Source organism: Anser brachyrhynchus (genome assembly GCF_964034855.1).
Source record: "Anser brachyrhynchus genome assembly, chromosome: 11".
NCBI classification, from domain to species: domain Eukaryota; kingdom Metazoa; phylum Chordata; class Aves; order Anseriformes; family Anatidae; genus Anser; species Anser brachyrhynchus.
The window spans coordinates 19,976,212-19,990,297 of record NC_137706.1 but is presented as its reverse complement, the minus strand read 5'-3'; the positions used below and the strand labels follow the sequence as shown (position 1 = coordinate 19,990,297).

General features: G+C 41.6%; 1 protein-coding gene across 20 annotated transcripts in view; it reads left to right on the top strand.

The window, feature by feature from the left end:
* MEGF11 (multiple EGF like domains 11) overlaps window positions 1-14,086 on the top strand; it is a 287,680-nt gene that overhangs the window by 181,683 nt on the left and 91,911 nt on the right. For all 20 annotated transcript variants that reach the window (XR_013938103.1, XR_013938104.1, XR_013938105.1 and 17 more), the window contains 2 exons: window positions 7,979-8,225; window positions 9,878-9,998. Coding sequence is in view for 17 of the 20 variants with exons in the window: in XM_080551466.1 (XP_080407592.1) it covers window positions 7,979-8,225; window positions 9,878-9,998 (368 nt within the window). In the remaining 3 variants the exon portion in view is untranslated. The remainder of the gene's footprint in view (window positions 1-7,978; window positions 8,226-9,877; window positions 9,999-14,086) is intronic.

Here is a 14,086-nt window from a genome sequence, read left to right as displayed (position 1 = left end):
CTCTATTATTACAATCCTGGCCTAGACAAGAATAATGAAGTACTGATGGAAGTTTTTCCAGAGCAAAGGCTGCTGGGTTTCATACAGAGGAAAGATAGTATCTTCATTTAGTTTTATTAGACTCTTGATGCTCTGCCCATGTATTTTTTAATTCACCACAGTAAAATTCTAATTAAAGAACAGACTTTGCCTCCCATTAATATGACTCTAAAAAAAACCAAAAACAACCACATTTTAAACAATGCAGCATCTTCTATAAAAAAATTAAACTGAAAAGAAAAGCAGCCAGTGTTGTATAGAATGTTGTCGCTCCCTTATGAAGCGTTTCATGATTTTAAACTCCTTGTAACATCTAGAGTGTCGGTAGAGTTAAAGGCTCATTAAACTGAGCAGTAACTTCTGCAAAAAGAAATAGGAAGTCTTCTTCAAATTTTTTTTGTGTGTTCTAATTTTCACTTCTTTTGAAGCCTCTGTCAAAATAGCTCGTGTTGGAAATTCTGAAAACAACACTTTGATATCTGTCAGGAGTAGATGATGTTCTTCCATTTTGCTGCTTCCAAAATACATTGACTTCATTATGGGATTTGACCAGGCAGACATTCAGATAATGCAACTCTTCCTTTACTTGGAGTGATTTTGTTTTCATTTGTCCAGGAAGAAATGTACTACTAGGTAACTGTCCTAATCATTATACAGAACACTATGGGAGTGTTCTTTAAAGAAGGATTACTTTGGAAAGAAAATGTTTCCTCAGAGGATGTTAAACAAACTGCAGGGTCTCAAAAGTAGTGTGATTGAATTAGGTACCACATGTTGGGGAGTCATTGACTAATGCGATCATCATCTGAGATTAAATCATGACCTAAATCAGCCACATGTTTCTTATCTGATTCAGACAACAAACTTCAGAGAGCATCAGTACAATCTTCCCTGAAGGATGAGAAACCGTCCTCCTGTTCCTGAGGAGAAAAAAAAAAAGGAAAAAAAAATGTAGATTAATTTCCTCCTGTAAGTAATAATCTATCCATTTGGGGGAAAATCAGCTGATGTTCCCTTCCCATCTTTTCATTTCTGTCTGATGAAGACTGATCTATAAACTTGGAAAATGAGGCTGACTGTGACTGCAAGTTTTGTCAGCCCCACGTTAACCTCTGGTTCTCGCCACTTGGGCAGATAGTTTTACAAGTGCATATTTACACATGCAAAATATATTCTCTGGGCAGCCTTAGAGATGTAAACACCGAGACAGGCTTTTTCTTTGTTGTAGTTTTGTATGCTGAGACTGAAAGTCTGGCATCGGAGATAAAACCGCCGGTGAGTTCAGAGCATACACCGCTGCACAGAAACCCATGTTTAGGAACCTTAAGGCTGCAAAGATACGGGCTCAGAAAACAGAAAATGCCAGGGCTTGTAAACAGTAGCCTGTGCTCACGTCATGAAAGGCAATATCGTGATTCATAGGCACAAACACTGAATTACCGCTGCCCTTCCAACCTTTAATCTGACATTTTCTGATTTTTGTGGCACCAACTTCATAAGTCAAATGTTTTATTTATATATCACGTTCCCTGGTCTGCTTGTTTTTCCCTAAAAAGCAAATGGAGAATATGAAAAACTCCATCAAGAGTGTCATCAGGCTGCTATACACATGGCTCATCAGCATGGACCAGAACAAACCTCTGACATGTGGGTAATGGACTAGGAGCAGAAGACTGTCATCCTCCCGCGGACCACTTACTGCGTGGGGATTAACGAGCCAGTGCCCATGGCTGTTACAGGAACAATTGCAAGAGAAGTCCAGCCACGCCTCTGAAGCCTTTAATTACAGATTGCTTTTAATATAGATGAAATCTTAGCGGAGTGTAGCTAATGAATTATCCAGAGGTGGCACTGAGTGTCTGCAAATTGCATTTTTTATAACTTAATCAGGTACAGGTAGATTTGCACTGAGGCACATGGGCAGGTCCCTGAGGGTGGGACAGTGCTCTGCCAAATTTCAGGCATTTGTGAGAACATTTCTGAATGGATTTTCTGGAAATCTGGGTTATTTTGAGGACAGTCATGGTCCATGAACATGTTTTGGAAATTCTGAGGATAAACAGTCTTTAAAAGATAAACAGTTTCTTGGTTTAGAATCAATGTTTGGAATCAAGCAGATCAGAAGTGATCTCAATATATGGCAGACTCCCTTAGCAGCGTGTGCGTTACTCGCGCTGCCAGCCCGTGAGGGACACACAGCACGGCTCAGAGCCAAATGCAGCGTAGCATGATCTGTCGTAGTGAGAGGGTTCCCGCTTCACAAACCTTGTTTCAAACCTATTGCAGCTTTGGCTTCTGTTTTCAAAGGTGTTGAACTGTGCCAGAATGAATCATGGCTGCACAGTGAATAGATACCAGTTCAATACAGGGCCTATAATTTTCCTATTGCGCTAAGTACAGGGAATAAAAAGCTAATTGATTATTTTAATTTTTTATTCACTACATCCAGGCGTATGTTTTAGCTTTTGCTGCTTCTTTTCCCGGTTCGCATTATCTAGGCCAACCATTTAAACCTAGTCAGATTGCAAAATTGAATTAGTGGGAGAAAAAACAGAGGTGGGGCTGCATCTCACCTTAGTTTGTGCTCTCATAATTATTGTACAGTATTACAGTTATATGAGGAGGAAAATCTATCCCTAAATTCCAAATAAACTCTAACATAATCCATCTTAAACTATGTCCTCCTAGATTTAGCAAGTTTATTTTGTTTACTGTTTGCCTTTTTTAAGGGCTGGTATTTAAACCTTTCAAACTCAGTTTGGAAATACGCCAGAATATTGATTGTTGACTATGAGCTACAATCTGCGCTTTAATTCACTACAAATTTGCAGAAAGTTCCTTTAAAGTATGGATTCGCTGAAGATTGCCAGCAGGCAAACGTGGTCCTGAGTCCTCAGACTGAAAAAAGCAACCACTTGACTTTTTCAGCTGTGTCTTCTGCAGAACACTGATGAATGTCCCACTGACTGTGCACACCTCGAGTACAGGACTGGTCACTAGCTATAAACATAGACACATGCAGGCTTGTGCTAATGAGGACAAAATAAGCAGAGACCTCAAGATCACAGCTGCTGGTGCTGCTGTGATACAAGATGCTGGTTTCGTATTAGTAGTGTACCTGTGCTGTGATAGAAGAGCACTGGAAGAGCACTTCTGACTCTCTTGTTGGGTTAAGTCCCTTGATAAATGGCAGCTCTTCCTTGGAAGGTATTTTATTCATCTGCTAACTTTTCAAACTTGTGTTTGCTTCGTCTACGTCCAGCTTGCACCACTGCCGTAAATACTGGGTAGCTCTCTTAACCTACAACAGAACGATTTGGTAATCATTCCTAGTGGGGAATATAGCCACTTGGAGGGGAAGCAGCCCTTCAATGTGTCCTCGTTGTGCATTTAACTGGACAGAACTGGTAGCAGGATGTCATGCACAGCTATAGAGGCGGATATGCAGAGCCTGCTGCAATTAGCCCTCAATTCAACATGCCACTGAGCCTCCGGGGTGGGGGGAGAGATGCGGAGAGGAAGAAAACACTTTGTGCTGTGTTGAGCAACCTTTCCACGCAGGGATGAATCTTTCACCTGTCACGCGCTACCATATGCAGACAACTGTAATTATGCTTAGGCACCCAGCATCATCCTTTACAGAGTTATATTCATTTTTATTGGTGGCAATTAATCTCTAGTCATATTTTCGAAGGAGAAAAAGTGAGTAAGTTGGCAGGTTTGCCAGGGAATGGTAGCACGTGACCTGAAATATGGCAGCTCCCTTTAATGAAGCATCTCCCAGGAGAGCGCTAGCTATTTCAGGCTCATCTCTCATGGTATTGACAAACACACGTGGAGTCTAAAGGGAGCATTTGTACCTTCCTGACATCACAACTCTCAGGTTGCTTCTCTTATTGATGGTATAGTTAAAGTCTCTGTATCATTTTGACATTTTTAATGGCATATGCATTTACAGTGTAGCTCTTGTGTAAGCTTTAATCAGCTTTCTGTTCACATATTGTTGCTATTATTATTTATCTCTATTATGGTAACACATAGAGGCTATCAACAAGAGTAGGATTAGACTGTGCTAGGGCTTGGACTGTATTTTAAAATGGTCTCTGTGCTCACAGGAGAGGTGGTGCTGATGATCCTCAAGTGCTGCAGGCTGCCATGGCGCTGAGGCTACTTTGCTGAGTGTCTCAAAAACTGGAACTGCCATCACACACCAGCTAGGACTTACCATACCGACATAGATAGAAAAAATGTGTCCCAGCTACTGAAGTCTTTTGTTTCTTCTGTTTTTTAATTTTCTAGCTGGAACTACTAGACCTGAACTCCATGGCTAGTTATGCACTTGAGTAGCCTCACACAAGTGGTCCTATTAAGCTCAGTGGAACTACTTATATGAATAAGTACTGGGATTTAGCTTATCAACCCTCTCTCTCTGTCTTTGTAAAGGTACAGAGGTTACCACAGTGCAGATCTATGTGTAATCACAGTACAAGTATCACATCATGTCCCAGTGAAATCACATAGGTAAAGAATTTATTTGCAACTCCAGTCTGTCACTGCAAAATGGGACTTGAAATAAATAAATAAATAAATAAATAAAAAGTTGATAAACTTTGAGCAACAAGGATCTCATTTTCATGTTAGATTACAGCAGTGTAAAATCAAGTGAACATGATATTCCATGATCACAAATTTTACACTAGCAAAAGGCCCCTGAATCTCACTCATTTCACTTTGCAATTAATCAGCAGTGGATGTATTGCTACTGCATGAGATGGCCCTGCTCTTTGTGGCCTGTACAGGGCATGAACTGAGAGCTAAAGCAGAAAATCTTTGGCATCTGAGCTAAGACTTAAATCTAGAGGGGGCCACCTCATCGTTTTGTGTACACATGATCCCATCAATAGAGAGAAAATGGGCTGTTTGCCTCGGTTATACACACATGCTATGGCTCTGGTTTTGAACTGTTTAGAGAACTATAGTGAAAACCTTCTTGTAGTTTTAAGGACATAAAAAGGAGTCCAACAACTGCAAGGGCTGTATCAGGCATTGCAAACGAGACATGGTAGAAGCCCCATCTTGGTTCTAGTTCTGTTTTTTTCCGTGTCTTCTGTGAGCACTCAGATGTACTTTAATTCTCATTTTATGTCCTCTCACTAATAAATCCCCATGAAATTCACATTCTTAGTAGCTATCTGGTATGCCAAGCTGTTTTATTTCACAGATAATTAAAACATGTTGGCTAGCTACTTTGGGCTAAACGTACTGAATGTTGCAATGTGTGCTCGCTGATGCCTTGTGCTTAGAAGCCTTTGGAAAATCTGTCTGTCAGCTGGTTTTCTGGTCACTGCAGGCTTCTTTTATTACCCAAATTATATATTTTTTTAATGATTTTACAATCAATTAGAGGAATTTCTGCTCTTTCCTGGAGCATTTTGTTCTTCCTTTTGTCTAGATCGTGGAGTGAAATTTGGTATAGGGAGAAAAGCAAATGTGACAAAGTATAAATAGTAAGTATGTGTTTGAATAAGATAAGACTTACATAAACGGAGCTGTGTTTGGGGCAGACACTGTAAAAATGAACCAAGTAGCTTGAGCTGATGATGGGAAAGGAGTTGTCTGCATCCTATAAAAGGTTTGCTTTCTCCTTCACTTTCTTCCAAAGTGAAAAACACAAAACAAGCAGATAAATCTGAAGGTTGGAGCACTCAGTGGAAGACGAAGGTATAAGTCATATCTTTTATCATTTCTATTAGGCAATTAATTGCAGCTGGAGTTGCATCGGCGCAGAGCACCCCGCAGTCTGGCAGTCAGGGCGCTAATACCAGGTGGGGTAAGGTAGGAAGCAAGTCCCTGGCTCGGGTAGGGTCAGGTTTGATTCTTGCATTCTACTTCCCCATGCCAAAGGCTACTGGCTCTGCTTGTGTGCTTCAGGTTTTTGCCCTGTGTGGAGGTGCAGAACTGCATCCCTTATTTTTCAGGTTCTGCAGAAAACAAATCAGTATTTGTGGAATGGAAATTGCTGGGAAACCCCAGCAGCTCCAGCAGATTTGCTCCCTGCCCCAGAGGGCTTACAGAGTCTTACCAAGTGTCTATGTGAAATAAAGATAGATCGTCTCTTTCCACAGATTCTCAGTAATAATTTAAGACTTATAAAGAGTAAGATTTCGTTTGCTTGGCTCCCAGTGGTGTTAGTGAGGAACTATCATCCCTGCTTACAGCAGTGGGAGAAATGAGGCAAAGCAATAAACTGTCTTGTGTGAGGCACAAGCAGGATTATGCGCAGCAGCATGTTGCACGCTCTGCAGGACCTGAAGCCGTGTCTGTACGCGCATTGCTGCCAGCCCCTGCAGATCCTCTTGGAGACCCTGGAGTTGTCTTTTCCTGGTTTTATTTCGGCCTTTGACACTGGTGCTCAAGAAACACAAGTTTGTAAATTGATGATCAGCAGTGCTAATGGAGGAAAGCCTCATGCACCTCTTTTCCTGCTGAATATCCTCAGACTGACCAATGGGTATCTAACTTCTCCAGAAGGTGAGCGACATAAAGCTTGCCAAACTTAACTGAGATATGTAGGTGTCCATTGCAGGTTTATATCCAAATACAGTAGCAGTAAAGGGCTATGAAATGTGTAGGACAAGAGCTTCTGGCTTACGTGGTGTTTACGTTTGCCTTGCACAGTCTGGAAACAGAGATCCAGCCCTGAGAAGCAGCAAGTGTCACCTGGGGATTAGTTTACGTGTTTGCAAATAAAAGAGTTTGTGAAGACAGCTATGTCACTGGGATTACACCCTCATTTCCTGCATGCCAGTGGATTTTACACTGGCAGAAGAGTTTTTGCTGATATAATTGAAATCAGCTCTCTGAGCACAACCAGCTGTACTTGGAACGTGATCTGTAACTGTGTCTTTAGCAGAGATTTTGCCAGCAGCTCTATTCTGAGTAGAGGGCACAGCTACGTTAACAGGTTGGGAAGAGGAGGGTAGGACTCCTAAAGAAAGCCTTGGTTTTCTGCTGACCACTTACTGAGGAAATCTTAACCCCTGGATGTTTTCTTTGCACTGTCTGGTTTGTATGTATACGTATTAAACGGGTGTTTTGCAGGTGCTGATTACTGTTTCTATAGCAAATCATGTTCAAGCTGCTTCTGTACTGCTGACTTCCCTCTCTCATCCTGCATATGGTCCATAAACAAGGAGAGATCAGGCAGGATTGTCATGTGAAGGGTTCTCACTGTACATAAATACATTTTGTAGAGAATCTGAATTCCATGTCAATGGCCATAGGCTGTGGTGCCCTTCTATAATGCTAATACACACTGTTAGTGGCACAGAAATTACCTGATGTTCACACTCCATACCTTCATTCCTAAGCCTGGGCTAAGCAACCTCAAGAAATCCCAACTTCTTTTCTGCCTCGTCATCTTTTTAGTCCAGAAAAATAAATAAATAAATAATAAAAACCCCACCAAAGGAGAAAGTCTTCTTTAGATTATCATATTTATTATCTTAAGGGAACAGTGCAAAGAAACAATGTTTGATAACATTATTAAATCTACAGGATTTGCTTGGCAATTCTACCTGCCATTAACCACACTGCGGCCAGGATGTGATCCTCTGTGTCTAATTCCACTATAAATTCATTCCTTCCAGCTATCTAAGAGCACTAAGAAACAGGATATTAAAAGATTTAGGTCCTGATCCAATAAGGGTGTTAAACAAGTCCTCGTATTTAGGAGTATAACTGATGCTCTTGTCTCCTTGCATGCTGAAGTACACTGCTGGCTCAGGGGGAGTTTTAAAAAGTCTGAGGGCCCTTTAGAAAGTTCCTGCTATTAGCAAAGTCTCTTTGTCTGCTTGCCAACCCAAGCAGAAGAGGCTGGTATGAGAGGCTTGCAACGCACGTACCTGATCATCTCGGTAACTGCCCACGTGTTTTACAGGTTGCGACAGCGATCACTGGGGACCCCACTGCAGCAACCGCTGCCAGTGCCAGAATGAGGCCCTCTGCAACCCCATCACGGGCGCCTGTGTCTGCGCAGACGGGTACCAGGGCTGGCGCTGCGAAGAGCTCTGCGACCCCGGGAGCTATGGCAAGGGCTGTCAGTTCCAGTGCCAGTGTCACAACGGAGCTACCTGCGACCACGAGACGGGAGAATGTCACTGCGCTCCTGGATACACGGGGGTGTTGTAAGTTGGATGAGAGTGTCTTTTACTCTGCATCATTTAACAGCCTTGCTTTGACTGCTTTTAATGCAATGAGTAATTGGCAGAACTTAAACAATCTATATATTATGCACTTTCCTTGTAGAAATCAGGTAACAGAATTTCAGAGAGACTAAATAAAGGAAATCTCTTTTTTTGCTGCTAATTATACCTGTCTGCGTACCAAAATAAAATTTACTGCTAAAGTGAACTTAAAAATCCATGACATTTTCCAGCTTGTACAACAACTGTAGCTGTTCCTAATTTCAGTATGTGAGCACAATCCAAATTACAGTTCCGTTTTTATAAGCAAATGGACATTTTACTCATTAGCAATCCAGTTCAGTATCAAATGGGACTTACCATCTCCAATTTATTTGACTTTCAATCTAACTGAGGAAGCATTACTGTTAACTATATCAGCTTACTATCTAGGGGGTAAATTTTTAGCATAGTGAGGAGGGATTTAGTGGTGTGACTCCTATTAACTTTAACGAGAATCATGTAGCTAAATCCCCATATACCACATTGAAAGTTTACCAGTAGGATTCACAAATCCTGCATATTAATTTTAGGACAGCAAGCAATAGTTCCTTGTTTAAAATTGCCCACAGTGTAACATCAGTACTCATTAGAGATCTTTCAGTAGCTTCAGAAGTAATTATGTTTTTCAAAATTATTTAAGGGGAAAAGAGAATTTAGTCACTGAATTTGGTTGGAGATCTATTACAGGTGACTTAATACTTCTGCAATCTAGTATTGTTTGTTGGCCTGAATGAAGGAGAAGATAAAAATAAAGACAATATTAACCCTCATAAATAAGTGATATACCTTTTGAATATTTTATTTAGTACCTGATTTCCTCCTAGCCTTATCACCTCAGTCCTGGAAGCACTCTCTGCTAAAGCTTCTGCCTACTATCAGGAGTGGTCCTATTGACATTACTATGCCTGCTCTCAGCAGTGTGTACATGCAGCAATACATTGTATGAACATCCTCATCAAAGGACGATCAGTTATGGAAAAAACTACTGTAATTTCAGAACCTGGGGTGAGAGAAAGAAGCAAAGCTGAAAAGCGCCAATGTGTAAAAGCCTAGGAGATGCTGTGTTTTGCAGGGACAAGCCTTACATCGGCCTCCCATGAACGCTCGGAGAGACCCAGTGAGCTTAAATAGCATTTAAATGATCATGAGATCTTGCCAGCCTGTTATACATTGCAAATGATAACATTTTGTAGTGGCTGAAGAAATTTCAAGCAATTTAATTCCATCCCTTTATTATATTTGCAGCTTCTGTTGTTGCTCTGTCACATAATTTACATTGAGGGCTTCATCTAGCAGCACTTACTTACCTAGACAATTTTCAGGGATGTGAGTTGTCCTTTGAGATCGGTGGCATTCGGTGCCTACATACAGATTGCACTCATGCATCAGCCTTAGAGTGCTGGATCTATGGCACATAAATAACTCCAGCAGAAATAAAAGAAATCTTGGCTAATTGGTAATGCCAGCCAAGGTTTACTCAGGTTTCACAATTTGCATAAGGACTCCATTGATGGCCTGTGTTGTGGATTTTCCTCATTTACTATTTTCTGTAAGTTCTTTTAAATGATCTCTTTGCTTTTTGTTTCTTGAAGTTGCGAAGAGCGCTGTCCCCCAGGCAGTCACGGAGCTCAGTGTGAATTGCGCTGCCCTTGCCAGAATGGGGGAGTCTGCCACCACATCACTGGAGAGTGCTCCTGTCCTCCTGGATGGATGGTACGTAGGTTATTCATGCTCATTCATCATTTAGAGCTTGGCATGGGAAGTTAACTCCTCACTGTCTCAGCAGACACCTTCCCTGTGTGCTTGCGGTGTGTATCTTCTATTTCTTGTCATGACCTCTAACAGTTCTGAAACTGGAACTGCCTTTGTTACGTGTGCACAGCACTTACACCACTAGTCTCTGACTGGTAGCTACCGTCGTAGAGTTAAACAAACAACAGTAAAAATGCAGCAACTACTCATTGCACTTCTGTGTGGGAGGAGAAGAGGAAAAAATTCTCTCCGAATTACAGTTCTTTGGAATATTCCCTGCACCACCAGACGCTGCCCTCACACGAGATAGAAAGCTCAAAGCCCAGCTCAGCGTTGTCAGAAACACTGCACTGTTTCCCTCTCAGGAAACAGGGAGAGGGAGAAGTCAAGGGGAATTCAATGGCTCAGGCAGTCGTTAAAGCAGAAGGAATATACGCAGGGAGACAGAGACCAGTTCAGTGCCCCGTCCTTACTCAGGCATAATTCCCATTGATTGCAATAGATTTGCTTGCATCAGGGGTCACCCTAGAGAGAGCAAATTACCCTAACCTTTAATCCTCTGTGTCAAGAAAGCAAGGCCAAACATTTTAAAAGTCCTTAACTTTATCAATAATGTGATAATTAACTCTCTCGGGGCTTGCCAAGTCTCACAGGCCTACATACCATTTAGCTGAGCTAAGTTTCCTGGCAGTTTTCCCATATCTGACAATTAGTCTCTTGGCAAACTTGCTGGATATTAATGCATGCAAGTACTGTGATTTTCTATTTTAATACAAGGAAGACCCTGATGTCATCATATAACTATGACTTCTGATATGGCCCTTATACCCATTAAAACATTTTCGGACTGAGCGAGATGTTTATGTTCCTTTGGGATTGGTGCAGCAAATGCTGCCTTCATTTAGGTTCTCAAGAATCTTTGATCACGCACCTGCTTTTAGGTAAAACATGCCAACCATGAGACTCTGGTGGATATCAGGCAGCAACACAGGAGAGAACATTGCTGTGCAAACTTTTTGGTGGCAGCCATGTACTGAGAATCTCTCTCTGCCTAACAATCACGGCCAAGGCGATGATGATAATACTGCATTCCAAATGACAAAGTAGCTGAAACTTCTCAGAAACTAAATAAGACAATGACACCTTACCCTGAACTGGCATGAAGTGGAGAGGAAGAAAAGGTTCTTTCCTAGAGAATACTTTCTAATGCATAAAGGAAGCATTCCAATATTTTGCGGGGCCTGTCAGTCTATTCTGGCAGTTAACCTAAGGACTGAGTAGTAAAGTGATTTAAATCAGCTCCCCTAATCTTCTGCATGCCAACATTTCTGAGGATATCAGCTATTTTGCTGTACTCTTCTTTACTTGTATTTTATCATCTGGAGTTCCCTCTTTTCTTTTTTTTTTCCAAAGCTACAAAGTCACTAAAGAGATTTAAGAATAGAGCAGGAAATTTTTAGAGGTCTTTTAGGATGCAGCGTAGACCCTAAAGAAGAGCCACAGTACTGGGGCTGCACAGCAGCTGTATTCTGGCCCACTTCTACCCTGTTCCTTACAGCTTGGAGTCTTTCCTTTGCATTTTTAGTGGCCCAGAGAGAATTTCTTGAAAACTGTGTTGTTGGCTGCTCTGTCCCCAGAGAAACCCTAGAGTTAACAATTGATGTTTGAAACAAGCTTAACTGAAAATTGAAGAGAGAAATCAAGTATTCTGGGGGAAGAAACTGAAATTATAAGTAAAAGCACTCAGCTTGTAAATGTTGAGATTTTAAGTATAAAGGGTCTCTCCAGGGTTTTAATGAAAAGCTGGTAATTCAGTACACAGGGAGAGAAAAAATATTTTTTCATGCTATAGTTTTAACTCTTGGTGGATGGAATGGTTTGTGAAGTGAGACACAAGTGGGCTGTAAATGAGCGAGAGAGAGATGATTGCTAGACAGCATTCATTTTATTTCACACCCTAGATAGTCTTTCTTTGACACCAGGAATTTTACTTGCTGATTTTGAGGCTTGAGACTGCATGTACGCGTTGAATATACCATCATGTTGGAAGTAGAGAATTCTCCCTGGATTTATACAAGTGCAAATCCACTTGGATTTTATTGCTGGTGGGTGAGCTGTGACTTTTATCCCTTCCTAGGGTAGACTTATTAACAGCAGCTCAGTTCCCTCAGGAGCTTGGTTGTCTCTGGGATACGGAAGAGGACGCAAGAGGTTGAATAGGAGGAAGTCCTAGGGTTCTTGGGTTCTTCCTTGGATCTGCCACCTTCAGAGCCTGGTTCTTTTATTACCTGCAATATTCCTTTCCTCCTGCTTCCTCCCAACCCATGCAGACTCTCCAGAAGTATAAAAAGTTGTACAAGCTGTGTCCTGTGGGAATTTACTGTCTCAAGTTTTTTTTACCAAGAGGATGGTGGCTAACAACGCATTCTGTTGAAAGAGTCAACAAAATGGGGCTTCCAGCATTCTGCAGTGATGGGCTTTTTCCACTTCTGTGTCTGTGGGTGTGGGAGTTAGTGGGTGGCTGCTTTAGGGCCTCATCAACAATTTACAGCTTTAATTCTATTATCTCTCACATTTGCAGCATTAAATCCTCCAAGCACTTTCAGGAAGTGGGGAGGGAAGTTAAATTCAGCTCTTACAGCGCTTCTCAGAAACACTTTTGAAGGACTAGATTTCCATGCTCAGGAAAGCAGCAATCTTTCCTTGCATGACAGAACATTTGTTGCTAGCAACACACCCCGTTTGATGCCAGATTCCATTCTCGAGGCTCTGCATCATGGTGCCATGTTAATACAACACATCCTAATGTGCTAATCACTTCTTTCTCATTCCCCGAAACCTCCGCGCTTGATGAAGTTTGTAGCTGGGTCTATTTTTCTTTCTGTCTTGGGTTTTAAAAATGGGGCGGGAGGGCGAGGAGAAAACAGCAGAGCAGAAAAGAAATCTTTTCTGTGCTGCAAAATTGTAATAATATAGCAAACAATGTTAAAAGCAGAAGCTGGTGGTATCAGAGCCTTAAAAAAGCTGCTGATGGGGTGAACTTTGCGGATTAGATGTATAAGCAGCAGGAAACGGTGGTCTGACATTTGATCCTCCAGAGAAGGATGTTTTGGATTCCCTTAGTACATATTAATGCAAAAAGTTTGCCTGAAGATTCTCTGGGCTCCGAGGGGATGCATCACAGAGTATTGCTTTCTCATCATTTGTTGATAGAAATCCTGTTCTTTTTGAGACGTGAAGAGAGAAAGTATTTATTATCAAGATAAATGGACGCTTACATTTTCAGATATATAGCAGTGTGTATTACTTAAGCCCAGAGACACCCGTTTTTTAACACTGTAATGTGAATGTTCTTGAACCAAGGCCAAGCTGTCTATTTTACAGCCAAGGAGCCACCTATCACTGGCTGCGAAAAGCTTGAAGCATCTATTTTATGGTTACATTGAAGAGCAGCCTCTCCACTTTGGGGTTGTGGATACTGCTGAACTTCCCAAACTCTGGAGAAGGGAACCCCAATGAGTGAAAGCAGCCATTAATGCTCCTGTGTTATGTTTTGTATAGGTTCGTTCTAATATATGCTTTTTTTCAAAACACCTTGCCCCTGGGTCTTAGTTAGGGAAATAAGACTTCCGGGAGATTAAAACAGAATAACAGGGACAACAAAAAAAAATAAAAAAAAATAAAGAAAAACACATTTCTGTCCAACACTTTGCTCTGTGCATGGCGCTGGCAGCAGCTCCACTTGCTACCGTTGCCAAACGTTTTCCAGTGTAGGACCCCATCTTCAGATCACGCACTGCCAGAATGGTTTTGGCTGAAATTATTCAGCTGGATGCCAGCCTCGGATTTTATGTTTGCTCACATAAAAAACCATTTATACAACTTCTAAGAAAGTCTAGGGAAATCCTTGCGAGGCCTTGACACTTGGCAGGGAACAGTATATGACACCTGGAGGAAAACCACCTGAATTTGGCATTTGATTCTCCAAAGAAACTGCCCATGGGAAGCATTCTCTACTTTGGGGATGAACAGCTAAAGCAAGGCTTGCC